At 41.9% G+C, this 27,856-nt stretch overlaps 2 protein-coding genes across 3 annotated transcripts in view; one reads left to right on the top strand and one right to left on the bottom strand.

Moving 5' to 3' along the window:
* ift140 (intraflagellar transport 140 homolog (Chlamydomonas)) overlaps positions 1 to 27,856 on the bottom strand; it is a 60,855-nt gene that overhangs the window by 12,189 nt on the left and 20,810 nt on the right. For both annotated transcript variants that reach the window (XM_053637073.1, XM_053637082.1), the window contains 9 exons: positions 27,674 to 27,856; positions 3,367 to 3,544; positions 2,434 to 2,624; positions 2,210 to 2,305; positions 1,914 to 2,046; positions 1,537 to 1,809; positions 937 to 1,119; positions 627 to 833; positions 120 to 332 (listed from right to left, as the gene is read on the bottom strand). The exon at positions 27,674 to 27,856 is cut by the window's right edge and continues 17 nt beyond it. In XM_053637073.1, coding sequence (XP_053493048.1) covers positions 120 to 332; positions 627 to 833; positions 937 to 1,119; positions 1,537 to 1,809; positions 1,914 to 2,046; positions 2,210 to 2,305; positions 2,434 to 2,624; positions 3,367 to 3,544; positions 27,674 to 27,856 — 1,657 coding nt within the window. The remainder of the gene's footprint in view (positions 1 to 119; positions 333 to 626; positions 834 to 936; positions 1,120 to 1,536; positions 1,810 to 1,913; positions 2,047 to 2,209; positions 2,306 to 2,433; positions 2,625 to 3,366; positions 3,545 to 27,673) is intronic.
* tmem204 (transmembrane protein 204) lies at positions 5,693 to 22,576 on the top strand. The gene is made up of 3 exons (XM_053637220.1): positions 5,693 to 8,644; positions 13,544 to 13,699; positions 20,689 to 22,576. The coding sequence occupies exons 1-3, from the start codon at positions 8,386 to 8,388 to the stop codon at positions 20,931 to 20,933; spliced, it is 660 nt and encodes a 219-aa protein (XP_053493195.1). The 5' UTR covers positions 5,693 to 8,385; the 3' UTR covers positions 20,934 to 22,576.

Raw genomic sequence — 27,856 nt, 5'->3', positions numbered from 1 at the left:
ACTTGCCTGGCCTAGGCTTGGTGTGTGGTTTGGGACATGGCCACAGTAGACTGACGATGGTGTGTGTGCCCTACATAGTGAATAGGGTGTGCGGTTTGAGACACATCCACATACTGTACCTGTGCACAGGCCTGGTAGAAGCCGGCAAGCAGCTCCAGTGCACGTCCTTTGGTGTAGAAGCTGATGATGTTCTTCATGATTTCCGGATCTTTCCTCCAGTCCAGAGACTGCAGGTAATTCCCCGCCATCACGTAGATCTCTTTCTGCCGAGACACACCTGCGAAGAACACGATCTTCTCCGTATCACCCGACTTCAGCAGCGCTCGCATCGCCTATAGAGAAAACACACACACGCACAAAAAAACATACACATGGATATAAAAAGAACAGTATAACATAATATAAAAAAAATTTATATTATACTATCAGCTAGAACTAAATCCCAGCAACACTGAGCTGCTGTACATCCCTCATGTCAAGATCTTGTGATATTGTGAGAACCATCAGATCTCCAGATCTCACCACCCATCACTGCACCCAAACACAATTACCCTTCCTACCTCACTCTGCTAAAGTGAGTCGGTCATGCAGGGTTCTGCTGTATTCTAACACAATGCCTCACAAACCTTGATCTTTTTCCCAGCTTGTGTGTATTTCTTGGTTGCTAGGTGATAATTGCCCTGGCGCATGCAGCAGTCTGCGATTCGCTCCAGCAGTTCCTTACGCTCCTCCTCTGAGAGGTGGGCAGAGCTTTGTGACACGGTCATGCTCTCAGCCAGATCCTCGGTGATGGTCAGGTTCTGGTCCAAACACAACTGCAGCGCCTCGTGATACTGCGAGCATACACACACACACATTTCAAAAACACTTATCTTTATAAATCTGTATGTATTTCTGTGAATGTGTGTGTGTGAGTGTGTGTGTGTGTGTGTGTACCTTCTTGGCAGCCACCAGCAGCTGCACGGCTTTGTGGTAGTGTGTGTGTTTGATGAAGAAGTCGGAGCAGCGTGTGAGCACGGCCGGGTCGCTGTTCTCATTCAGTTCCTCTGCAATCAGCTGCAGTGCTCCAAACTGCTCCGTACTGAACGCCAACTCCAGAGCTTTAGACACACGACCTGCCTACAGAGAGACAGCCCGAGAGAGAGACAAGTAGAGAGAGAGAGAGAGAGAGAGAGAGAGAGAGAGAGACAGAGAGAGACAGACAGAGAGAGAGACAGACAGACAGAGAGAGAGAGAGACACACACATGGGGAGTGAAAGAGAGAGAGACCGACAGAGAGAGAGACACACAGAGAGAGAGACAGACACATAGGGAGTGAAAGAGAGAGAGACAAACAGACAAAGAGAGAGACAAACACAGAGAGAGAGACAGAGAGAGAGAGCGAGTGAGGCAGACAATAAAGTATTAGAATGATATTAGTGACCTCTAGTGGGGAGATCAGTAACTGCACAAAGTTTTAATTTGTGAATGGAGCACTGACACTGATTTTGTGTGTGTGTGTGTTTGTGTGTGTATGTGTATGTGTGTGTGTGAGACCTTGTGATACAGCATCACGGCTCGGTCCATGTGCTCTCCCCTCTCCTCATAGTAGGCGGCCGTGTCCATCATGTCCTCCGCGTTGCTGAGCAGCGCCAAGTTCATCAGCTGCTCGTCCATATGGTTCTCCTTACACAGTCGGATGGCGTTGTTGTACGCCTGCGCACGCGTGTAGAAATGCACTGATTGGCTGATCTGATCCTGACTCTCGTATTGTCGCGCCACGTGATAGGACGCCGCTCGGTTGCCTGTCTCGTTGGCAATCTCGCTCGCCTGGAATAAATAAACATTTCTCTCGAGGCGGGGCTTATTATAAACACAATATTATGACACTAGCCTTTCTCTTCACTTGGTCAGATAACAGGACATAGTATTACCTTCTGGATGTTCCCCAGGTAGCAATGCACACGCACTTGAGACAGGTAATCCTGAGCGTAGTCATAGTAACGCAGCGCAGACTCCATCTCTGATTGGCTCTCCAGATAATGACCCCACCACTTATACAGGCACCTGTCCGGGGAACCATATCAGAGCAAAGATTATAATCCAGCCTTATAATCTGGTAATATTCTGACTGAGAGCTCAATCAGAATAAAACATGTTAATAAAACACATCTCAAACCGGTGAGGCCAATCTGAATGAACTCAGAACCAATCAGAGCTCAGCACTCACTTGTCCTTCATCTTGTTGATGTAGAGCTCCAGAGACACACTGTCCTCCATCAGCATACGGGGAACCTCGAACCGGTGTGTATCAGAACGCTCGTAACTAAGAGAAAGAAAGACAGAATAATTCATAATAATTAATAATAGTAGTTAGCTATGTCATAGAATCAATGCAAAGCTAAAGTGTGTGTGTGTGTGTGTGTGTGTGTGTGTGTGTGTGTGTGTGCTCACTAGGTAAGGCCCAGGTTCTTGTCGCCCGTGTTCTCCAGGTGTTGTGCGTAGCTGTAGTAGGTGCTACGCAGGTGGATGCGGTCATGACTCTCAGCCGTTTCGATGGCTGTCTGCCAATCACCACGCGCCTGATAAAACTTATTCAACAGGTCGAACCTCCCGCAGGAACGATACAGAGCCTCAGCTTCATCCTACACACACACACACACACACACACACAATGATACCTGAACTTTGTAGGTGAATAATTAGAGACGGTATCCCATCTGTTGCTCTGCACAAAGTATTGGCACCCCTCTACCCCCATCCATCAATGGACCACGAACACAACTGAGCAGATATTATTTGGACGGGCGCTTTATTCTTAGTCTAGCAGTAACACTGACATGGTAGAGTGTGTGTGTGTGTGTGGTGCAGGTACGAGTGTATCACGTACATTAACACAGATTTGATTCTCTCTACCACTCTAAGCCTAGCTGGTCTCGGATATAAAACAAGCTTTAAAACAGGTTTTACAGATGATGAATAAGTGGCACAGTCATGTGGTAGAGAAGACATACTTAAGTAGAGTTAAGGAACAGATTCATGGCCGTTTGCTTCAGTGGAAGCTCTAAAAGTTTACGAAAAGGTCCCGAAACATGCCTAAAATAAATGTTGCACTACTGGGATAAGAAACGGTTTTGTTTTTAAAACACGTCTTACAACAGATATTGTCAGAAAGCAGTTTTACAGAAGTCCAGATGAGGATTTAGATCTCTAGTGAACAGGTGAGATCCAGATGCGTTTCAGTCTGTAACTGAACACTGACCCAAAGAGTAGGAGTGTGTAATAGTGTGAAAACACAGAAGGTAGACCTGATAAACTGGCTGATAAAGTGGTGATTCAGTGTATATATAGTGGTTGTGTGTGTATTTGTGTGTGTGTGTGTCTCACCAGCATGCCGAGTTGTGTAGCGAGCACTGCAACTCGTGCCTCCAACTCCGGCTCTTTCTCCGCCTCTCTGAGAGCGCGAGCTGCTCGGGCGTTCCCCATGTTCCCCAGACACACACGCGCCACGTCCAGACGGCAAGTCTTCACACACATACGAGCCATGTTTTCCCACACGGCCTCACTGAAACACACACACACACACACACACACACAACAAAAAACACTTTTTAGCTTGCTAAGATGGAAGCCCCCTTTATTAATCCTTATTCATCAAGACCTGCTGAAGAACTTTACAGGAGGGTGTCATATGGCGCAAGTTTAAACCATGCAACACGCGTTAGACAGGGAATTTTGGGGAGAACCATCCGGAAGAAAGTAAGTACTGTGGAGGCAAATGAATACCTGAAAGAAAATACAGTGGTGCTTGAAAGTTTGTGAACCCTTTAGAATTTTCTATATATCTGCATAATTATGACCTAAAACAACATCAGATCTTCACACAACTCCTAAAAGTAGATAAAGAGAACCTAATTAAACAAATGAGACAAAAATATTATACTTGGTCGTTTATTTATTGAGGAAAATGATCCTATATTACATTTCTGTGAGTGGGAAAAGTATGTGAACGTCTAGGATTAGCAGTTAATGTGAAGGTGAAATTGGAGTCAGGTGTTTTCAGTCAGTGGTATGATGATCAGGTGTGAGTGAGTGAGCGCCCTGTTTTATTAAAAGAACCGGGATCTATCAGAGTCTGATTTTCACAACACATGTTTGTGGAAGTGCATCATGGCACAAACAAAGGAGATTTCTGAGAACCTCCAAAAAAGAGTTGTTGAAGCTCATCAGGCTGGACAAGGTTATAAAACCATCTCTAAAGAGTTTGGACTCCACCAATCCACAGTCAGACAGATATCAGGAAATTCAAGACCATTGTTCCCCTTCCCAGGAGTGGAGACCAAGAAAGATCACTCCAAGAGCAAGATGTGGAATACTCCACAAGGTCACAAGGGAATCCAGAGTAACTTCTAAGCAACTAAATTCCTCTCACATTGGTTAATGTTAATGTTCATGAATTCACCATCAGGAGAACACTGAACAACAATTGTGTGCATGGCAGGGCTGCAAGGAGAAAGCCTCTGCTCTCCAAAAAGGACATTTCTGCCCTTCTGCAGTTTGTTAAAGATCACGTGGACGAACCAGGAGGCTTTTGGAAAAATGTTTTGTTGACGTATCAGAATAAAATAGAACTTTTTGGTTTAAATGAGAAGTGTTATGTTTGGAGAAAGGAAAACACTGCATTCCAGCATAAGAACCTTATCCCAGCTTTAAAACATGTTGGCGGTAGTGTCATGGTTTGGGACTGTTTTGCTGCATCTGGACCAGGATGACTTGCCATCATTGATGGAACAATGAATTCTGAATGATACCAGTGAATTCTAAAGGAAAATATCAGGACATCTGTCCATGAACTGACTCTGAAGAGAAAGTGGGTCATGCAGAAAGACAACGACCCTAAACACACGAGTCATTCTACTAAAGAACAGTTAAAGAAGAATAAAGTTAATGTTCTGTAATGGCCAAGTAAAAGTCCTGACCTTAATCCAATAGAAATGTTGTTGAAGGACCTGAAGCAAGCAGTTCATGTGAGGAAACCCACCAACATCCCAGAGTTGAAGCTGTTCTGCACTGAGGAACGGGATAAAATTCCTCCAAGCCGATGTGCAGGACTGATCAACAGTTACCCCAAACATTTATCTGCAGTTATTACTGCACAAGGGGATCACAACACATAGTGAATGCACAGGTGCACATACTTTTACCCCTCACAGATATGCAATATTGGATAATTTTCCTCAATAAGTAAATGACCAACTATAATACTTTTGTCTCATTTGTTAACTGGATTTCTACTTGTAACTATGTATTAAATATGTGATTAACACTCATATCTCATCTCATCCTAAACAGCTGCTTGCTTTTATTCAGTGTCTCACAAGATTAACTTCTGGTCTTTGTCTTGAAAGAGAAAACCTAAATGAATCCAAGAACTACACACATTCACAGGAAAAAAAAAATAAAAATCACTTTCCCATAAACCCAACAATAACTGTCCAGAGTTCTAGGAATGTGCAAGGCCTGAACCTGCGCTGAAGACACTGGACTTAATTCTACTTTTATGCAGGCTGTGGGTATTTGTGTGGTAAAACCCAGCATGTTAGGAAGTTGGGGTCAGAGCGCAGGGTCAGCCATGATACAGCGCCCCCTGGAGCAGAGAGGGTTAAGGGCCTTGCTCAAGGGCCCAACAGTTGCAGTTTGGCAGTGCTGGGGGTTGAAATCCAGAAAAGAATTCTGAAAAAAGAAAATTCTGGAAAAGAAATCTTTTCCAGCACTGATGAGATTCATTTGGACTTTGTTGGTCATTTATCCATCTTATTAACACCACAATAAATAAACAAAGAAAACGGAGCTGTAGAATGATACTGCTTGGGTTTGCCAGGTGGGACAGAGAGAAATAGTGGAAACACAGGTTTTTAGAGATGCATTTTACACAACCCAGGTAGAGTCATGCATTCTTCTTAGTAGCAACTCTACACCAATCCCTATCTCAGGGATTTTTCCTCATAAGATGTTTTGGTTGCACAATGTGGAACAAAATGTCAGCAGATAAACCATATGACCAAACGTTTGTGGACACCTGAACATCACACCATTATGTATTTCTTGAAAATCTTATTCCAGATTTATTCCCCCTTTTAAGCTCTACTCTTCTGGGAAGGCTTTCCAATGAAGGGAAATTGTAATGCTACATCATACAAAGACATTCCAACTTTGTGGAAACAGCTTAGGGAAGAACCACATATGGCCATTTATCGTACCTCGTACATTCATCTATTGTAAAATATACAACCTAAATTTTCACTAGTCTCTACAAACCCAAGACATATTTCCCATGACTCCCTATGAACCAAATACATGATGCAATTGTTTCTTTCTTACATTACGACTAGTCTAATTTGGACACTGTAACACTGTCAAATGTTTGGAGAATGTTAGGGACTGGAATACCTAGTGAGATACAGCCCCCACTGAAACGATTGGAAAAGCAAGGCTAACTCATTTGTTTGTGCTATACACCAAAAATTAAAAGATGGAGATGAAACGAGAGTTTAGGATTTCAGCTTCTATTTCCTGGTATTTACTAGATGTGTTAAACAACATAAAACACAGAACATTAGAAACCTGCTGCTTTCCTTGGCCGACCTAGTCAGTATCTGTTGCTCAGTACACCAGTGCTTTCTTTCTTTTTCAGGACATTCCAGATTGTTTTCTTGGCAATTGTTGTGTTGTGTTTGTGCAATGCTTCTGATTGATTTTCCCTCTTTTCTCACCTTCAAAATGGCTTGCTTTTCTCCTACAGACAGCTCTCTGATCTCCATGTTGGTTTATCCTTTTTAACAACAAATTCAATCTCGACAGGTGAAACTGAAGGCTCAAACCAAGAGTAGATGTTCAGAGCTATTTATTATTTAAGCAATCAATCTAACAGGACACACCTGGGTAACAAGAAACACCTGTCAGTCACATCTTCCAATATTTTTGCTCGCCTACAAATCGGGTGATCTGATACAAAATGTGCTATGTTCTATGTCATTCAACACCTACTTATAAATACCAGGAAATAAAAGCTGAAATTCTAAACTCTCTCTTCAGTCTACGTACAGCAAAAACAAATGATCTGGTTGATTGTTGTTCCAATAGTTTCGGAGGGGATTGTAGCTTTGAGCCTAGACCATGTTAGACTTTGATTATTCTTTGAGTTATGTTACATTCAAGCCATCTTGATGGAGAGCAATGACAATCTTCACATTGCTCTCCATTTATTTCTCTCGCTTCTCATATCACTAATACTTTCTCTGACCCCAAATTCCACACCCATCTGGTCTTTATTTATCCCCCTTGCTCGCTCTCTCTCTCTCTCTCTCTCTCTCTCTTTTAGTAGATACAGATGTGGGCTGTTTATTAAAGTTAGGCAACAGGAAATTCCCAGAATCTTTAGGGGCCCTGAGCTGGAGCAGGAAGAAAAGTGTGCAGAACATTTAGGGGTAAAAAGTGTCCAAATACAACATACTGTACTGCACACCAACTCAACCCTCAACCTTATATTAACATAGAGAGAGAGAGAGAGAGAGAGAGAGAGAGAGACAGATAGAAGGGGTGTTGTGTTCTTTACTGTGTCTGTTTCCCTCTCAGGAAACGCATCCTGTTGCTGGAGTTACATATTTGTCACAGAGACAGAGAGAGAAAGAGAAAGAGAGGGAGAGAGAGAGAGAGAGAGAGAAAGAGACACTTGGTGACAGATAAACTGAGGTGCATTCATATTTCAAGTAACAGAACAGGAAGAGAGAACAAGAGAGAGAGCGAAAGAGGGGGAGAGAGAGAGAGAGAGAGAGCCTGTCCTGTCTCTCTGGGAAACAGAGAGGAAAAGAAAAAAAACGCCCCCAACCCCTCCAGCAAGCCCCAACACACAGCTGTACAAGCACAGAGAGAGATCTAACCACGGAGAGAGAGATCTGAACATGGAGAGAGAGATCTGAACACAGAGAAGGAGAGATCTGTATACGGAGAAAGAAAGTGATCAGATCACAAAGAAGGAGAGATCTGAACAAGGAGAGAGAGAGAGAGAGAGAGAGAGATCTGATCACAGAAAGCAATCCATAGCTGTGCGCAAATGCAGTTAAAGAGAATCTGGGAGTGGAGGTTTTAAACCGGAGACAGACGCGTGATCTTGTGTATTTGTGTGTGTGATGGCTGTGAAGCTGATCGGGAGGAGCGCGAGTGCGTGTGATGCCCCGGAGAGCGAGGAGGAAGGCTGAGGATTCCTGAAACTCCTAAAACCCCCCGAATCACAGACACACACTCTAATCATAATGAGCGGAGATGTTCTCTAGCTGAGCACTTTTACAGCGTACGAGTCTCCGTTTCACTCCGTGCACGTGTGTGTGTGTGTGTGTGTTGGAGCGCATGGCCGCGGGCAGGCTGGTGCTGGTGGCCGTTGCCGTGGCGCTGGTGTCACTGGTGCTGAACGTGGTGGCGGCACTGGGCTCAGGCTGGGCTCTGCAGGCGCTGGAGGATGGCCGCAAACGCAGCGTGGGGCTCTGGAAGGTGTGTACACAGGATACACAAACGCCGCCACACACACTCGCCACCACCGCACCGTGCCAGAGCCTCGGCTGGGGAGCCGACCTCGCGGGATACCAGGAGTCACGCAACACCGTCAAACGTGAGTCTGTGTGTGTGTGTGTGTGTGTGTGTGTGTGTGTGTGTGTGCGCATTACTGCTATTAACTAAACCATTGAGCATGTGACTGTTCAACATTCCAAAAACATTCCTTTCCCCCTAATGTAGTCGAACAGCTGAGAGTCTGAAGTTTGTTTTGGTTTTAAAGATTTCTTTAAAGCCTTGGAGCTACGATGCTAATGTCACTAACAAATAATGGAGGCATATAGCCTCCAGTTTAACATGGTGTACTAAATGTGCATGTGTGAAATGTCCCAAAGTCACGTAGATAAAAAAGGCCATAGCTCCATTTCTTCATCAGCACAGAGTTTGGTGTCACCGCACACCAGCGTCAGACTCAGGTAGGGGGTGTGGCCTAAAGTCTGAAGAGGAACAACTACATACCCAACTTCTAGCGCTAAAAATAGAATAAAATAAGTGCAATAAGAATAGAAAATATAACATACACACAATACTGTATCAGGTCAGTGGAGAAGAACGTGTTGTAGCTTCAGTATGAATCCAACGGAGCGAACTTCACACACAACATACTGCTTTATTTTCTACATTCGAGAGCGATGTGTATATTTGACTTTTTGGCTTTGACTTACACATGATGAAGCTCTTTCATAACTAGAAGTCACTAGAAGGTTCTTTAAAAGCTAAAAGTCCAAAACAGTGTGTGTACTGACTTGAGCAGAGTGTCAGAACTCTGTCTTTATTCTCCAGTCAGTGCACTGTATCTTACACTGTATTCAATTAAAGAAATTGTGATCAATAAATCAGCCTTAACACAACAAACAGAGGTTTACTGAGCACCTGTCATTAGTAGGGAACCAGGCCACCCTCCACCTCTACACAACTTAGGACCGAATTCAGACCGAGTCAGTGACTTGAATCCAAGGATTTTATATATATATATATACACAAACATAGGAAAGTTCCTCGCATTCAGAGTCGTGTTACACAGGTACTCGAGTTAAATTTTCTGAGCTCCACATTCAGATTGATCAAATCATCTGCGTTTATTTCACGCCAAGATTTTTACTGAGTAGAAGTGTCTGAGACGGGGTTTTATAATAGCGTCTAGACGACCGCCTTTAAACACAAACACTCGTCTTTAAACCTCAAGGAATCAGGGATAGAAAATGCGGACTGCAGAAGGAAATGAAGCTGTTTTATTATGTAACATACAAAGCAAGATATATATATATATATATATATATATATATATATATATATATGTATAAATAAATATATTCGGCTACTAAATATGTTTGCAGAGATGAAACAGGAGGTATAAAGAGATACTTAGATTAATTTTTCATAAGATTTGATGAATATAGGTGAAGGTCCTGTTTCGCTACAGCTCACGAGCTCATTCAGACCATCACACAGATTTAAACATGGTTTAACACTGTAATATAAATAATCAATTCAGCAACAAGCTTTTTAAAATCTTTTACACTCTGAAACCTTTTAAAGCAAACAATGCAGTCCCAGTATTTTTATGAATGACTAGATCATATAGGTGTGCTGATTTTAGCTGCCCCAGTGACATCCGTTTCTACATTCCTCACAAATCTAACACTAATATGCTAACACGGCGCTCTGCTCGGCTTGGTCACCAGTCCTGCTGTGTGGGAAATGAAACCTGTCTGAATCTCCTCAATGATTTTCTCAAATGTTTGTGACGTCATATAATTTGTTCACATGCTACACAGCGAACTCGTAATGCCTTCGTTTTCACTCTGCTCGATGTGAGTTACTCTTAACACCGAGACGTTGACTGTTTTCCTATAACCGCACGACCCCGTGTGTGTTATTCCTCTTATTCCACAGCAGTTTCCCAACAAAGATGAAGTCCTGAAGATGTCAGAAAACTTAGTTACTTTAAGCTTTCCCTCTGACTGATACAAAGCACTGACACTGGAGACTCCTTTCATAAATGCTACATAAACGTCTCTTTACAGAAAACAATCCATTTATATGGAGTGTCTGCTGTACACATCGCTGTGAATGAGCTGTTACTATAGAAACCATTATGTAGCAAAACAAATGCATTAATATAAACCTGCGCTACTGTCCGAGCTGCTGTTCTAGAAAATATATCAACACCTTCTGACCAATCAGAATCCAGAACTCAGCAGCGGTGAGTCTTTATCTCAGGAGCATGCTCATAATGAACCAAACACACTGCCTTTCAGTTACTTAGAAAAATCACTGTAGAAACACTGACACAGGAGTGTGTGTGTGTGGGTGTGTACTCAGGAGTGTGTTGACTCAGAGGTCTGGTGTAAAGATGGAGGATACACTCCTGAGTCTCCCAGAGCCTGGTACATCCGTGTGTCCGTCCAAATTTAGAAACGGGAAAAGGAAGGACAGAACAGTGGATTGTGGGTGACAGGAAGTGATGCTCACATGGTACAGCTGTGTGTGGGAGGTCACATCTGTCATAGGATCCTCTCTCTCTCTCTCTCTCTCTCTCTCTCTCTCTCACACACACACACACACACCTGACTCAGGACACCTCAGGATCCTGTGACTCACATCCTTTACACATGCATGGACACACACACACACACACACACACACACACTATCACTAACCTCAATGAGTGTTTCAACTCATTCTTTTCTAAATAAATAAATCGCTTTGTTTGGACCAGATGAATGTCCCTGAAATTCCCAAATCCTCCCTCGTTATTATGAGGAACTTAAAATTCAGAAGAAAATAAGACCTGCTCACGATCCTGAACGTTTTAATGGCTAGTAGTCTGATCTCATCATGTTGAATCTATTAGACTGTTTTTGATCAGGAGTGAGTTTTAACCTATTTAGCTCCAGCTCTCCATTTGTGCCAAAATACAATACACTTTACACACTGCAAACACTGATGTCTTAGCAAGTGAAAAGATCTTCAATATAGTCAACATTATGCAGTATTTTCTATTATAAGATTACAGTAAAGCAATAATTTTCTGACATTTTCCTACTAATTTCAAAGTTAAAATTTTCTTATTCTATTGTTGGGGAATTTTGCTTCTTTCTAGAAATAAGTGCTTAAAATTAGCAAAATTATCTGCCAACAGAAAGTCTAGAAATATCTCGAAATGGGTTTCATAAACTTATATTTAGTTTATTGAAATCTTAAAAGAAACACTAGATCATTTTGACTATATTGAAGATATTTAAGATGGAATGTTTTGTAGTGCAGCGTTAACTTTATTTCGATGTGATCTCACACTCACCATTTTTCACCAATTCGCACAAATCCATTAAAACTAGTTTCAATTATGAAGGTGTGCTTAGGGGCGGGGCTGGTGTTCATAGCAAATCAAATCAAATTCAATTGTATCGGCTTTGTTTTTCCAAATTCGTGCAAATGTTTTATAAAATCAGGTACACTTTATTTGTTATAACACATTTACTGCTAAACATTTGCTTGGTCATCAGTTTTATTCTTAAAAATTATCAAGCAAAAAACAAACAAAAAAAAACAAAAACACTTATAGAGACTAGTATCATCTTATTCTTATTAAGCATGTCCAGCGCTGTTGTGATTGGTCAGAAGGCGTTGATTAGTTTTCTAGAACAGCAGCTCTGACAGTAGCGCAGCTGCAGCTTTATATTAAAGCTCGTTCTAATACGTTGTTGTTTCTATAGCAACAGCTCATTCACACGTGTGCATATTATAAATACGGTGATGTTTTCTGTAAGGAGTCTCCAGTGTCAGCGCTGTGTAACAGTCAGAGGTAACACTGTAACTTTAAGTTTTCCCACATCTTCATCACAGAGTTTACACTTCTTTACTGTTTCTCTGTAACATGATTTTTGTCTTATTAACTTGGAGAGAGAGAATAAAGAGAGGGAATAAAGAGAGAGAATAGAGAGAGGGAATAAAGAGAGAGGGAATAAAGAGAGGGAATGAAGAGAGGGAATAAAGAGAGGGAATAAAGTGAGAGAATAGAGAGAAGGAATAAAGAGGGAATAGAGAGAGGGAATAAAGAGAGAGGGAATAAAGAGAGGGAATGAAGAGAGGGAATAAAGAGAGGGAATAAAGTGAGAGAATAGAGAGAGGGAATAAAGAGAGGGAATAGAGAGAGAATGAAGAGAAAGAATGAAGGGAGGGAATAAAGAGAGAGAGAATGAAGAGAGAGAATGAAGAGAGAGAATGAAGAGAGAGGGAATAAAGAGAGGGAATAAAGAGAGAGGGAATAAAGAGAGGGAATAGAGAAAGAGAGAATGAAGAGAGAGAATAAAGAGAGGGAATGAAGAGAGAGAATAGAGAGAGGGAATGAAGAGAGAGGGAATGAAGAGAGAGGGAATGAAGAGAGGGAATGAAGAGAGGGAATAGAAAGAGGGAATGAAGAGAGAGGGAATGAAGAGAGAGGGAATGAAGAGAGAGGGAATAAAGAGAGGGAATAGAGAAAGAGAGAATGAAGAGAGAGAATAAAGAGAGGGAATGAAGAGAGAGAATAGAGAGAGGGAATGAAGAGAGAGGGAATGAAGAGAGGGAATGAAGAAAGAGAATAGAAAGAGGGAATGAAGAGAGAGGGAATGAAGAGAGAGGGAATGAAGAGAGGGAATGAAGAGAGAGAATAGAAAGAGGGAATGAAGAGAGAGGGAATGAAGAGAGAGGGAATGAAGAGAGAGGGAATAAAGAGAGGGATGGTGAGGGAACGAGTGTTTATAGCTGCTCTAAGGTAAGTAAGAACAGGAACGAATTCGTTACTACAGTAAATGTAAGTATAAACAGATAGAGAGTGTGACGCATCATTCACTAATAAATAAAAAGATGATCACTCAGTATTTTTCAGTATTTTCTATAACAGGAACACACTCAGTGTTCATTATTTACATAAGAACTGATTAAACTTAACGCTTTCTGTTTCTGGCCTCAGTTCAGTTCGACATGATGCGAGCGTGTAACCTGATGGCGACGGTGTCTCTCACGGTGGGCCAGCTCATCTTCCTGCTGGGGACTCTGAAGATAAACTGCATTACCCAGGATTCCCCTTGGTGGGAGGAGGCCATCGCTGCCCTTTTTCAGCTGGCCAGTGAGTACACACACTCATCAAACAGAACCGTTCTTTATCACAACCTCGTGCCCTTCCTCCCGCCCGAGTCTCCTCAGATACCTCAAAGGCTCGTCTATTACTTTATCACGAGGTGATGTCATTCTACAACCGTCCCACAATGCACTGCCTCAGATAGCAAATTTATTTGACATATAAACCTAAAATGAGCGTGTAATGTGAATTTCTTCTTCAAAATACTGATGATGATATCGAATATCACCTAGCATGACGAAGTGCTGTTATAGTTGTTTTACTTCAGTAGGGTGAGTGATCAGTAAATATTCACTGGTGATAGAGTTTTAATTCGTTCAGGGTGAAATATTTTCTATGCTACTGTAGCTGTGCTAAGCATTGCCATGGTTACCAAGTGAGAGCTTCAAAGCGATGCTGGACAGGAATTCTGACCTTACATATAGCACGCTTCAAGAGATTTAACACCAGCTAGGCTCAAACGGACCAACCTAGCACTAGGGCTGGGTGATATATCTGTATAATATGGATATTACGATAAACGATTACATGATACACTTTTCTGAAATATCGTTGGTATGGAGATTTTTTTTTACTTTTATTTATTTAATTAAATGGTACTGAATGGATGCTGTAGATTTGATGTAATAAAAAAAAAAACCAACGTAATCTTCTTCATCTTTGTAGGTATTAAAGAAAAGTTTAGTCAAAAATCTGTTTAAGTTTAACGGGTTTACGTTTATTTTGCTGTTTTGCAGACAGTTTGTTAGCTAAATGATATATCGTGATACGCATCATGTATCGTAGAAATGTCAAGTATCATGATGTGATATTTTTCTCATAACGTCCAGCCCTACCTAGCACTCAAACACACACACACCAAACACTTCGCACTCTAGTCTCAGCTCAGGACAGAACACACACAAGTGTGGGCTGATCACATGCTTTGAATTCTGTAAGAATTAAAGAGCAGGAAGCACTCTCGCTCTCTCTCTCACACACACACACACCTCAGACAGGAAGTGGACAGAGAGGAAGAGATCACTGCTGGAGACGAGCTCAAGGTCATCACATCAAACCTAGCATTCTTCGAGAGACTCGACACCAATCACACACCTTCAATTTCAATGCTTTATCAGTGTGCTCACATGTACAGGATGCAAAGTGCGATGAAGCTGATGCTAAAGAAATGCGAGCTCACTGTGCAGCGCTGGTGCAGGGGTTAATTAAGCTTCTGCTCGAACGCTACTTCAGAAGGATGCGAGTTCAAATCCCAGGACTCCCAAAGAGCCCTTAATCAAAACGCCTCAATATAGATCCTGCCTCATTTCTACAGAATTAGAAAATGAATATATCCTAAAAAGAGTTATTGACTGTAATGTATTTTTAAAACCTATTTCTAATGTAAAGCTCGAAATTAGCAGATAATAATACATACTGCGTTGTATTCATTCAAGTATTTGTTTCTATAAAAAAATATCTAAACTCAAGCTTGAAATTCTGAAAAATATCTATAAATAATAATAATAATAAAAAAATAATAATTTCATAATGAGAAGATCTAGATCAATGTGATTACACTCAACATGCATTCACTTTATATAATGTAAGTGTCTTCCGATAAACGTTGCTGGTACAGAACACAGTTCATCCCACAGCTCTGTAGAGTTCTGGATTCTGATTGGTCAGAAGGCGTTGATTAGTTTTCTAAAACAGCGGCTCTGACAGTAGCGCAGCTGCACATCACAGCTTTATATTAACGCGCTCGGTCTAATACGGTATCGTTTCCATAGTAACAGCTCATTCGCAGGGACATGTACAGCGGACGCTCCACATTGTTTGATATGGTGACGTGTAAGGAGATTTATTTAGCATTTGGAAGGAGTCTCCAGTGTCAGGGCTTTGTAAGTTTTCCGACAGAGGAGTTTACGCTTTACACAAGCTGCGTCTTATTGACTTGAAGAGAGAGAAAAAAGTAGTGTGCGAACGACTGTTTATAGCTGCTATAGTGTGTGTGTGTGTGTGTGTGTGTGTGTGTGTTATAAAAGACGCTGAATTGCCTGTTTACAGTTTTGTACCTGCAGCACTTCATTAACAGCCAAATCCTTTGTTGAGTTTTGTTGTTTATTGTGAGACTTTGAATAGACTGGCAGTGTATCGCTGTATTATTGTGTGTGTGTGTTATATTTAGCCGTGGCGAGTGTGTGTTAGCGTCAGGCAGGCGCCAGGATATCCCTGTTCTGCTGAGGGAAATGCCTGCCACTACCTGTTATGTAAAAAACACATCACAGAGGAAGGAGAGGAGCAGCGACACACACACACACACACACACACACACTACAGCCAGAAATGATTAGGACCTAACCTGTGTGTCTGTGTTTATGTTATGTCATTTGTGTGTGTGTTAATGTGAGTGAATTTGTATGTGTCTGTGCATCTTATGAGTGTGTTAATGTGACTGTGTGTGTTTCTGCATGTGTGTGTGTGTGTGCATTAATATGAGTGTGTGTGTGTATATATGTGTGTTTGTTATTATTATTTGAGGGCCTTCTCACGCAGACACTCCTTCTCAGTTCAGTCCACAGGTTTTCTCTGGGGTTCAGGTCTGGGGATCAGGTCAGGGGTTCAGGTCAGGGGTTCAGGTCAGGGGTTCAGGTCAGGGCTTTGTGATGATCACGCCAGTACTTTCACGTTGTTGTCTTTAAGCCATTCTGTTACAGAGCTGGCGGTTTGTTTAGGATCATTCTCCTGCTGAAAGACCCTGTTACACCCAGTATTTCTAGGTAATTCTCCTTCTTCGTGATGCCATCCCCTTTCTAACAACAAAAAACATCATGATGCCGCCACCCACATGCTTCACAGTTGGGATGGTGTTCTTCGGATTTAAAGCCTCACCATTTTCCCCCCATACATATTAAACCGTTCAATTTTTGTCCACCAGAAGGACAGGTCTTCATCCTGGTCACCTGCACACTTCAGTCTTGGTGTAGCAGTTCATGGTGATGTAGGACTCTCTTAATGGTGGATGTACATACTTTGGTACTTGATACCTCCGACTCTTTCACCAGTACTTTTGATGTTGTCGAGTTTCTGTTGAAGCTTGAAGTTCATTTTGCCTCTCCGTGAACGATGCAGTGTGTGTGTGTGTTTGTATACAGTTGTTCTCATGACAAGTTCGGTTGTAAAGAAATTGCTCCTAAGGAGGAAATGGGCTTGTGGAGGTCCATAGTTTTTTTAAATCCAAGGTCCTGCCTGAGGTGTTTGGATTTTTTAACATGGTATCAAGAGTAAAAAGGCACTGGCTCTAAAGGAAGGCCCTTTTACAGCCACAGGTGTAACGGCACTCCCACTGAACTACGAGTTAAGACTGGCCATGAGAACCTCAGAACATTTCTGGAATCTTCCAGACTGTTTAAAGAGGCTGACAATTTGGTGTATGTAAACGTTCAGGAAATAAATCTGAAATAAGTCTCTCTCTAATTGACTGGTTTAAAATGACCTCTGATATGAACGAAGCAGACGCCCTAATCGACTCGCCAACGGAAATGTAATTGTGTGGAGCCTGGTGTATGTAAACTTTTGGCTTCCACTGTGTGTCATAGGAAGGTCCTCACAAAGATAGTAACACCACTGTATATGTGTGTGTGTGTGTGTGTGTGTGTGTGTGTGTGTGTGTGTGTGTGCGCACGCAGGAGACAGGCTGTAATGTAGATACGGATGCAAGAGGATGTTTAACCAAGACAAGACTACAAGGCTCCAAAACCTCAGTGTGTGTGTGTGTGTGTGCAGGGTGGGGTAACAGTAGCTCTGATTAACTGTCCTCCTTACTGTCTGTGTTTACATAAAGTCACAGAACACACATACACACACACACACACGTACAGAGACAGTACTGAGCGTGATTATTAATGACTATTGACCTCTTATATTCAGCTATTATTAGGTGTGTGTGAGTTTATCTGTACTCCTCTCACATTAATGAAATGAGACATTCCTCACACTCCACACGCAGCAGAAGCGTGGATGAACCATATAATCATTAACGTTATAGTTTTTAGTGTTGACGATCTACAAAAGGACCCTGTGTATCCAGAGACAAGTCTGAGCTCGTATACATCTTCTGTATCCTGTACACGTATGGACTACAGACTCAAAGCCAACACCGACCTGTGTGCTCACCTGGGAGTGTGACGTCAACACGTGCATCTCCAACACACAGAAAGCCAGCACACCTTACACGGCTGCTTATGTAATGTTAAACCCTGTATGTACGGTCATTTTAATCGACAGCATGAATAAGTGTAATTGTTGATACGTGGCCAGTCGCCAGTTTCTCCAGCTGGTGTTCAAATGCCTCCTGGGCCTGTTAACTGCTGCATTTATTCATAATGATTACTTTCTGTAGCTTTAACCAACAGTTTGGGAGCTGTAGATTGCGTTTGATATGAATAACACGGTCATTAAAATCCCAATGTCACCCCTTCTGGGAAGAGCGGGACAACGGTGCTTTCCCTGGAAATTCTCAGATCCGAGTCCATTATCTTTTGATGTCAGGGCGTGGCCATGCATTTGTGAGAAGCCTTGGCCTTTTCTCACGGAAATAAATATCCAAGCTCATCCAATTTTTAGTGAAAAATACCCAAACCAAACGGATGATACCGAAACCTTGCTGAGTCCTGACCGAAAACGCTAGATGCTAATACTCAGATGGGATTAGTTTTCCATGTGGAGGTGTGTCATGTAATTATGACGGAGTGTTTATATACTCTGGGATTTTAGTCTGAATCCGTAAGTGCAAGTGTCTGTAAAGATCATGGCGTGTTTACAGAAAAAAACGAAGACAAATATACAACGAGAGAAGAAAAACGCTCTGAAACCGGAACAGTGAACTCAGCGGCAAAAACGTGACACAGTCTTCAAATACACAGCGTTCTTTATTAACATTTTTCTAAGCTTCCTTTTCCCTAACCATGGCACATGAGCTTTCATTTACGCTTTCGAACGTTTCACAAGTTTACGTTCGCCATTCTGGCACACATCTCACATGTGGGCGGGGCTTAACAGTGCTTTACTCTCAAAAGCTAGTGAGATTTAAATGGACAGCTCCCTGAACAGGAGGTAGAGACTGTTTTTTGTGGTTCTCCGTACAGTTATAGTGTTTGTACTTTGTAGTGGAAATGACTTGATTACTGAGTTAGTATATTACGTTGTAATTAATACTTGAGGTTTGAGATGAGCTCTCAGGAGCAGCATGGAGCATCAGCATCATCATCATCATCCTCCTCCTCCTCAGCAGGTCATGGAGCTGTCAATCCAAATCTCACTAGCCAATGAGAGTAAATCATTGTTAAGCCCTGCCTACATGTGAGATTTATTCCAGAATGGTGAATGTAAACTTGCAGAACATGAACGCGAAGTTTGAAAATGTAAATGAAAACTCTGGCAGCGGATGTTAATGAAGAACGCTGTGTATTTGAAGACCAGGTTACATTTTTGCCTCTGAGGTCACTGTTTCAGTTTCAGAGCGTTTTTCTTCTCTAATTCTTTAATTCCATATGTATTTTACTTTGAACAGTAGAAATAGAGAGAGAGAGAGAGAGAGAGAGACAGAGAGAGAGAGAGAGAGAGAGAGAGAGAGAGACAGAGGGAGAGAGAGGTCATGAACAGCCTTTGCATGTTACTGAGAATAAGACACAAATTCAATGGAAAGGAAATGTGTAAGGAAGAACACACACAGACTGGTCTGGAGAGTGTGTGTGTGTGTGTGTGTTACTCAGGTTAGGTTGCATGGGAGGGGTGGAAGGAAGGAAGGATGAATGGAAGAGAGTGGAAGGAAACAAGTGAGATTGCAGCACACCAAAAAAAGACAGAAACAGAAAGACAGAGAGAAACAGAGAGAGCAAGAGAGCGAGAGACAGAGACAGAGAAACGCACAGAGAGACAGAGAGAGAGAGAGACAGAGAGAACGAGAGACACACAGAGAGAGAGAGAGAGCGATAGAGAGAGACAGACAGAGAGAGAGAGAGAGAGAGAGAGAGAGAGAGAGAGAGACAGAGAAGGAGAGAGATGTTTATATTGGAACAGACACACTGTGTAATGGGCGGTCACTGGGTTTCTCGGAACAGGGATTATTAATAACATACTTCCCTCTGACTGTGAGGAAGGGGGCGGGGTCAGTGCCCTTAGTGTAATGTTAATCAAGCCCACTCAGCCAATCAGATTCATTCTAACTGCTTCCATGGAGAGGAACAGTGACGTGATTAAGAAAGCAGGACAAAAATACATTGGGTTATGAGAAACTTTGGGTCAGAGGGGAAATGTTTATACAGCCATGCTGAAATTACACACACACACACACACACACACACACACACACACACACATCTAATAGATTAATAAAGACAGGAAGAGTAGAATAGACAGAACAAAACAGAAAATAATAGAAACTAATGGAAAAGTAACGTAACAAAGTAATAGAATAGAAACACCAGAACAGAAAATAACAACACAATAGAGGTAGAGGTAGAAAAGGGGTAGAGGTAGAATAGAGATAGAATAGAGGTAGAATATAGCTAAAGGTAGAGGTGGAATAGAGGTAGAAGTAGAATAGAGATAGAGGTAGAATAGAGGTAGAGGTAGAATAGAGAGAATAGCGGTAGAGGTAGAATATAACTAAAGGTAGAGGTGGAATAGAGGTAGAGGTAGAATAGAGATAGAGGTAGAATAGAGGTAGAGGTAGAATAGAGAGAATAGCGGTAGAGGTAGAATAGAGACGTCTATCATTAAGACGAGGATAAACATCTGTACACTCAAACACCTGGAAGTGTACTAATGTGACTGACTTCAGATTCCTTCACTGGTTCAACAATCTCTCTCTCTCTCTCTCTCTGTCTCACTCTTTGTCTCTCTGACTGTCTCACTCTCTCTCTCTGTGTCTCACACCTGACCCCTACACATCAGCTCTGTATAAACACACTCTTGCTGTGTGTGTGTTGCAGGTTTCGTGCTGGTGATCGGCCTGGTGTCGTTCTACAGGATCGGGCCGTACACACACCTGTCGTACTCGTGCTACATGAACATTGCTGCGTGTCTGTTGGCCACGCTGGCCGCCGCCATGCTGATCTGGAACATTCTGCATCGCCGTGACGACTGCACGGAACCGCCCGTCATCGTCATCAGCCGATCACTCGCCATGAACTTCACACCACGCATGGACAATGAATACGTGGAGTCACCGTGCTGACACACGAGCGAGAGGACTTCAAAGACAATGTGGAGCTCTTGAGACTGACCCCCCCCCCCCCCCACACACACACACACACACACCTGCTTGAATTTAAAACTTTTAAAAAGATACAAGACATATTACTAGCTAACATTATTTATCCCACAGCGCAGCTGAGTTCTGGATTCTGATTGGTGAGAAGGTGCTGATTAATTCTCTATAACAGCAGCTCGAACACATCGGAGGTTTATATTAATGCGCTCGGCCTAATGCGCTATTGTTGCTATAGCAACAGCATCTTGATATACAGGGACGTGTACAGCGGACGCTCCACATAAACAGATTTAAAATCGTTGTTATGGTGAAGTTTACTTCCAAAGTTATTCCCGGGTATGGAAATGTTTCTGTAACATGTAAGGAAGGAGTCTCCAGTGTCAGAAGTTTTGTGACAGTCAGAGGTAAAGCTGTAACTTTAAGTTTTCCCACATCCTCAGGACAGAGGAGTTCTAAAGTACACTTCTAAAGAGAGAGAATAAAGAGAGAGAATAAAGAGAGGGCCGGTGAGGGAACGACTGTTTACAGCTGCTATAACGCAAATGAGAACAGGAACATTACATGTAACTATAAACGGGTAAAAACTCTAATAAAACACTTGGATGTTCTGTTATAGGAAAATAAAGTACTCTGGGGTGGTAAGAGTAACTTTGCTTCATCACAACACACCGTCACTCACACACTCACACACACACACACACACACAGTGTTTATTACTTACATAACTTATGCAGTATATAATATTTATAAATTATAACGATTTTGGATAGTAACAGTTCTTACCAGAGGACAATGTAGAACACAAATCACACAAATGTGGCCTTCTAGTGTGAGCAGAGGCTAAAACATATCAAGCAGGCAGACACACACACACACACACAAATCAGGAGGACCTTGCTCATGACGTGGAACCGTCGCTGGAGTCGTTCTTGAGAAAACACCATGTGGACTGAACTGAACTCTGGAGAGACTCTGATCTTATCCTGAATGCTAGCTGAGCTTCTTCACAGATATACTGTATATCAACACTGCTTCTCTCTCTCTCTCTCTCTCTCTCTCTCTCTCACACACACACACACACACACAGCACCAGGACAGCTGAAGTGACCGCATTACACTGTATAACTTGATCACAAATCAAGCTGGATCTTGACTTTAATCTTATCTCTACACTCACACAGTGTTTATACACACACACACACACACACACACACACACACACAGTACTGTGTGTAGACAATAATTCAGATTTAGGAAGGAATTTATCATTTATAATTTGGTACCAAAAAGAGTGTGTGAAGTCAGTGGTGTGGTTTCTAACACTTCCTTGTCCACTGTAGGAGATCACTAACAGAGTGTAGATCTTTACAGAAGGTCAGTAATGTAGAGGCAGAGAGGGAGGGAGGCGTCTCATCACTAGTCGGCTTATGGTACCTGTATTTAACTCTATAGAGTTGTGTTGAGTATATTATAGAATTTTAATCAAGATAATATCACATGTATACACCGGCACTCTATACGCCCAGTCACCTTTAGCCTGATCAGGACTAAATACTCCTTAGTAATGACACAGTATTAAAATAATAATAATAATAATAATAATAATAATAATACAATGAAAATAATAATAATAATAATAATAATAAACTGTATTACATCTGTTTTCTGTCTGAGACTGGTGATTGTGTGTGTTTCTGCCTGTTTAAAACTGAAACAAGATCAGACTTATTTGAGTTCTATTAGAGGTGAAAGGTCGGAGGTCAGGACCAGGAAGGATTTGGATAACCAGTGATACAACTTGCGATGTGTCACTTGTGCAGGAACCAGCACAATAGTTCCCTCTGTGTGTGTGTGTGTGTGTGTGTGTGTGTGTGTGTGTGTGTGTGTGCTGAAAATAGCCATCAATAGCTGCTCACCCTAAAGCTGTCATCACCTGTGTTAAATCCTGTTCTTTATCCCTTTCTTCTAACACACACACACACACACATACACACACAGTAACTATGAGGAAAAAACATGATCTGTGATGTTTGTTTCCATTTCAGTGTTATAACGTGACGTTGTTGCTTTGTTACACAGCTATAGGAGACTTGAGGGGAACTGTTTTCAGCAGAAGAAGTCAGAAATGTTAAAAACGGATATTTAACAAAACGCATCATCGGCTTTGCTTTACTATTTATTTTACTTCACAGAATTGTTGAACAAAACTTACAGAACACTTGATGTTGTGTCGCTAGTTACACTATCATTATACCATTATTACACCATATAATTACACCGTATCATTACGCCGTATCATTACGCCGTATTATTACGCCGTATCATTACACTATCATTACGCCGTATCATTACACTATCATTACGCCGTATCATTACACTATCATTACGCCACATCATTACGCCGTATCATTACGTCGTATCATTACGTCGTATCATTACGCCGTATCATTACACCACATCATTACGCCATATCATTACACTATCATTACGCCGTATCATTACGGCGTATCATTACACCGTATCATTACACTATCATTACGCCGCATCATTACGCCGTATCATTACGCCGTATCATTACACTATCATTACGCCGTATCATTACGCCATATCATTACACTATCATTACGCCGTATCATTACACTATCATTACGCCACATCATTACGCCGTATCATTACGTCGTATCATTACGCCGTATCATTACACCACATCATTACGCCATATCATTACACTATCATTACGCCGTATCATTACACTATCATTATACTATCATTACGCCGTATCATTACACCGTATCATTACACTATCATTACGCCACATCATTACGCCATATAATCAATAGCTGCTCACCCTAAAGCTGTCATCACCTGTGTTAAATCCTGTTCTTTATCCCTTTCTTCTAACACACACACACACACACATACACACACAGTAACTATGAGGAAAAAACATGATCTGTGATGTTTGTTTCCATTTCAGTGTTATAACGTGACGTTGTTGCTTTGTTACACAGCTATAGGAGACTTGAGGGGAACTGTTTTCAGCAGAAGAAGTCAGAAATGTTAAAAACGGATATTTAACAAAACGCATCATCGGCTTTGCTTTACTATTTATTTTACTTCACAGAATTGTTGAACAAAACTTACAGAACACTTGATGTTGTGTCGCTAGTTACACTATCATTATACCATTATTACACCATATAATTACACCGTATCATTACGCCGTATCATTACGCCGTATTATTACGCCGTATCATTACACTATCATTACGCCGTATCATTACACTATCATTACGCCGTATCATTACACTATCATTACGCCACATCATTACGCCGTATCATTACGTCGTATCATTACGTCGTATCATTACGCCGTATCATTACACCACATCATTACGCCATATCATTACACTATCATTACGCCGTATCATTACGGCGTATCATTACACCGTATCATTACACTATCATTACGCCGCATCATTACGCCGTATCATTACGCCGTATCATTACACTATCATTACGCCGTATCATTACGCCATATCATTACACTATCATTACGCCGTATCATTACACTATCATTACGCCACATCATTACGCCGTATCATTACGTCGTATCATTACGCCGTATCATTACACCACATCATTACGCCATATCATTACACTATCATTACGCCGTATCATTACACTATCATTATACTATCATTACGCCGTATCATTACACCGTATCATTACACTATCATTACGCCACATCATTACGCCATATCATTACGCCGCATCATTACACCATATCATTACGCCGTATCATTACACTATCATTACGCCGTATCATTACGGCGTATCATTACACCGTATCATTACACTATCATTACGCCGCATCATTACGCCGTATCATTACGCCGTATCATTACACCACATCATTACGCCATATCATTACACTATCATTACGCCGTATCATTACACTATCATTATACTATCATTACGCCGTATCATTACACCGTATCATTACACTATCATTACGCCACATCATTACGCCATATAATTACGCCGCATCATTACACCATATCATTACGCTGTATCATTACACTATCATTACGCCGTATCATTACGGCGTATCATTACACCGTATCATTACACTATCATTACGCCGCATCATTACGCCGTATCATTACGCCGTATCATTACGCCGTATCATTACACTATCATTACGCCGTATCATTACGCCATATCATTACACTATCATTACACCGTATCATTACACTATCATTACGCCACATCATTACGCCGTATCATTACGTCGTATCATTACGCCGTATCATTACACCACATCATTACGCCATATCATTACACTATCATTACGCCGTATCATTACACTATCATTATACTATCATTACGCCGTATCATTACACCGTATCATTACACTATCATTACGCCACATCATTACGCCATATCATTACGCCGCATCATTACACCATATCATTACGCCGTATCATTACACTATCATTACGCCGCATCATTACACCATATCATTACACCGTATCATTACACCGTATCATTACGCCACATCATTACGCCGTATCATTACGCCGTATCATTACGCCGTATCATTACACTATCATTAAGCCATATCATTATGCCGTATCATTACACCATATCATTACACTATCATTATAGCATCATTACACCACATCATTACGCCACATCATTACACTATAATTACGCCGTATCATTACACTGTCATTACGCCACATCATTACGCCACATCATTACACTATAATTACGCCGTATCATTACGCCACATCATTACACAGAATCATTACGCTGTATCATTACACTGTATCATTACGCCATATCATTACAGCGTATCATTACAGCGTGTCATTACAGCGTGTCATTACAGCGTATCATTACGCCATATCATTACGCCATATCATTATGCCATATCATTATTAGCAAACTTTTCATTATTTTATAAAATGTTTATATAAACCAAAACAGAACTGATATCGAATGCCATTTTAAACAAAATAGGTAAGACAGGTAACAAATTCAACATTATTAGTGCAGATTGTCATTTTAAGTGTGCTGGAGAAAATGAGGCACCAGAGTGACATCACCAAGAACAGGACGTCCCTCCAAAACTGACGAAAGGACGAGGAGAAAACTTATCAGGGAGAATTCCAAGAGACCTACAAGAAGATGAAAGGAGCTGCAGGAACATCTGGGAAGTACCGGTCACTCTCTACATTCTCTTGTATTATTCAGATGTTTCAGCTATGGGGCAGGAGCGCTAGACCAAAGCCAAAACATACATACAGTCACCCCAAGCCATGTGGCAAAATTGTTGATGAGGCCAAGGTAGAACTTACTGGGCATAGCACTAAAAGTGGTTCACCTGAAGCATCACCCAACAAGCACCAAACCCACGGTGAAGCATGGTGGGGCAACATCATGCTGTGGTTCTGCTTTTCTTCAGATGGAACTGGGTCTCTAGTCAAGATAGACAGAATCATTGGTAGCTTATCATGAAGCCCTCTCTTAGACAGCTGAAGATGAAAAACAAAGTCACAGTCCAGCACGATAACGGCCCAAAGCACAAATCCAAGTCAACAGTTCTCGCCTGGTTCCCCACTGAAGATAAACACTCAGATAGGTTGAGTGTGAACAGTATCTGCATGGAAGAACTCCTGGGGAAACATAAGGTTGCTGCTGGAAGTGGTATTAGTGAGGTCAGCAGGGGGCGCTCACCCTGTGTTCTGTGTGGAGTTCTAATGCCCCAGTACAGTGACGGGGACACTATACTGTAAAAACAGCACTGCATTTCGGATGAGACGTTAAACCGAGGTCCTGACTCTCTGTGGTCATTAACAATCCCAGGACACTTATTGTAAAGAGTAGGGGTATAACCCCGGGGTCCTGGAGAAATTCCCCCATTGACCCTTCTCTATCATGGCCCCCTGATAACCCCCATCTCTGAATTGACTACATCACTCTCTCCTCTCCACTAATAGCTGGTGTGTGGTGTGAGTTCTGGAGCACTAGGGCTGCCATGGATGCTACACACTAGTGGTGGTTGAGGAGATTTCCCGTCCATACTGTGCGTGTTGAGAAAAGCGTCTGCTTTTTATTTCTGTCTTTCAAGCATTGTGAACTGAGTTCCAGGGAATTGTGTCATTCAGTTTATCTGTTCATCAGTGTATAAGATTTCCTAATGACACTCCTCCCTTCCACACACACACACACACACACACACACACACACACATTGGGACTCTCTTTGTACGTGTGTGTAGCAGGCATGTGCCCGTCTGCACGTCTGCTGTGCACAGGCAACATAGGAAATGCGTTATTCTAGTCTACAGTATGGTGCAGGAAGGTACACGTCTCTCACACTCACACACACACACACACAGATGAGAAGAACCTCAAACATTCAGCTATTCAGTGCAGGACAATGGCATCGGTGCCACAGTGACTTGCATGTAGACATGTGTGTGTAAGTGTGAGAGAGAAAATCATTTACAATATTTAACATGCAAAATGATTAAATATTATTATTTTGTATACTGTACATAGGTTTTTACCCCCTTGAAGTGTTCCACGTTGGTATGAACTGAAGTGGACTTAACTGGGATTGTGTGTAATGAAGCATGGTGATGGTGGCTTCATGTTAAGGCACTTAACTACACTGTGTGTGTGTGTGCGCACCTCTTGATGAGTTTGATGGCTCTGAAGGCCTCGTCCATGTCCCCGATGGTGAGGTAGAAGCTGAAGTTCAGCATGGCGTCCCTGGTCTGCTTCTCACAGCTCTCCAAACCAACGAAGTCGCGCAGAGCTCGCCGCACCACCATCTGGGCGGAGGAGGGAAGTGCGGCAGGGGCCGGAGACGTC

The sequence above is a fragment of the Ictalurus furcatus genome, chromosome 1 (assembly GCF_023375685.1).
Source record: "Ictalurus furcatus strain D&B chromosome 1, Billie_1.0, whole genome shotgun sequence".
Lineage (NCBI taxonomy): Eukaryota > Metazoa > Chordata > Actinopteri > Siluriformes > Ictaluridae > Ictalurus > Ictalurus furcatus.
The sequence above is the reverse complement of the archived record's forward strand: the minus strand, read 5'-3'. Positions and strand labels throughout refer to the sequence as shown.

What these genes read in the sequence shown, in the direction of transcription:
- tmem204 (XM_053637220.1), top strand. Translation starts at nt 8,386, where the DNA reads ATGGCCGCGGGCAGGCTGGTGCTGGTGGCCGTTGCCGTGGCGCTGGTG. An exon ending in GTCACGCAACACCGTCAAAC is followed by an intron (nt 8,645 to 13,543) that starts GTGAGTCTGTGT and finishes TTCTGGCCTCAG; the next exon opens with TTCAGTTCGACATGATGCGA. An exon ending in TGCCCTTTTTCAGCTGGCCA is followed by an intron (nt 13,700 to 20,688) that starts GTGAGTACACAC and finishes TGTGTGTTGCAG; the next exon opens with GTTTCGTGCTGGTGATCGGC.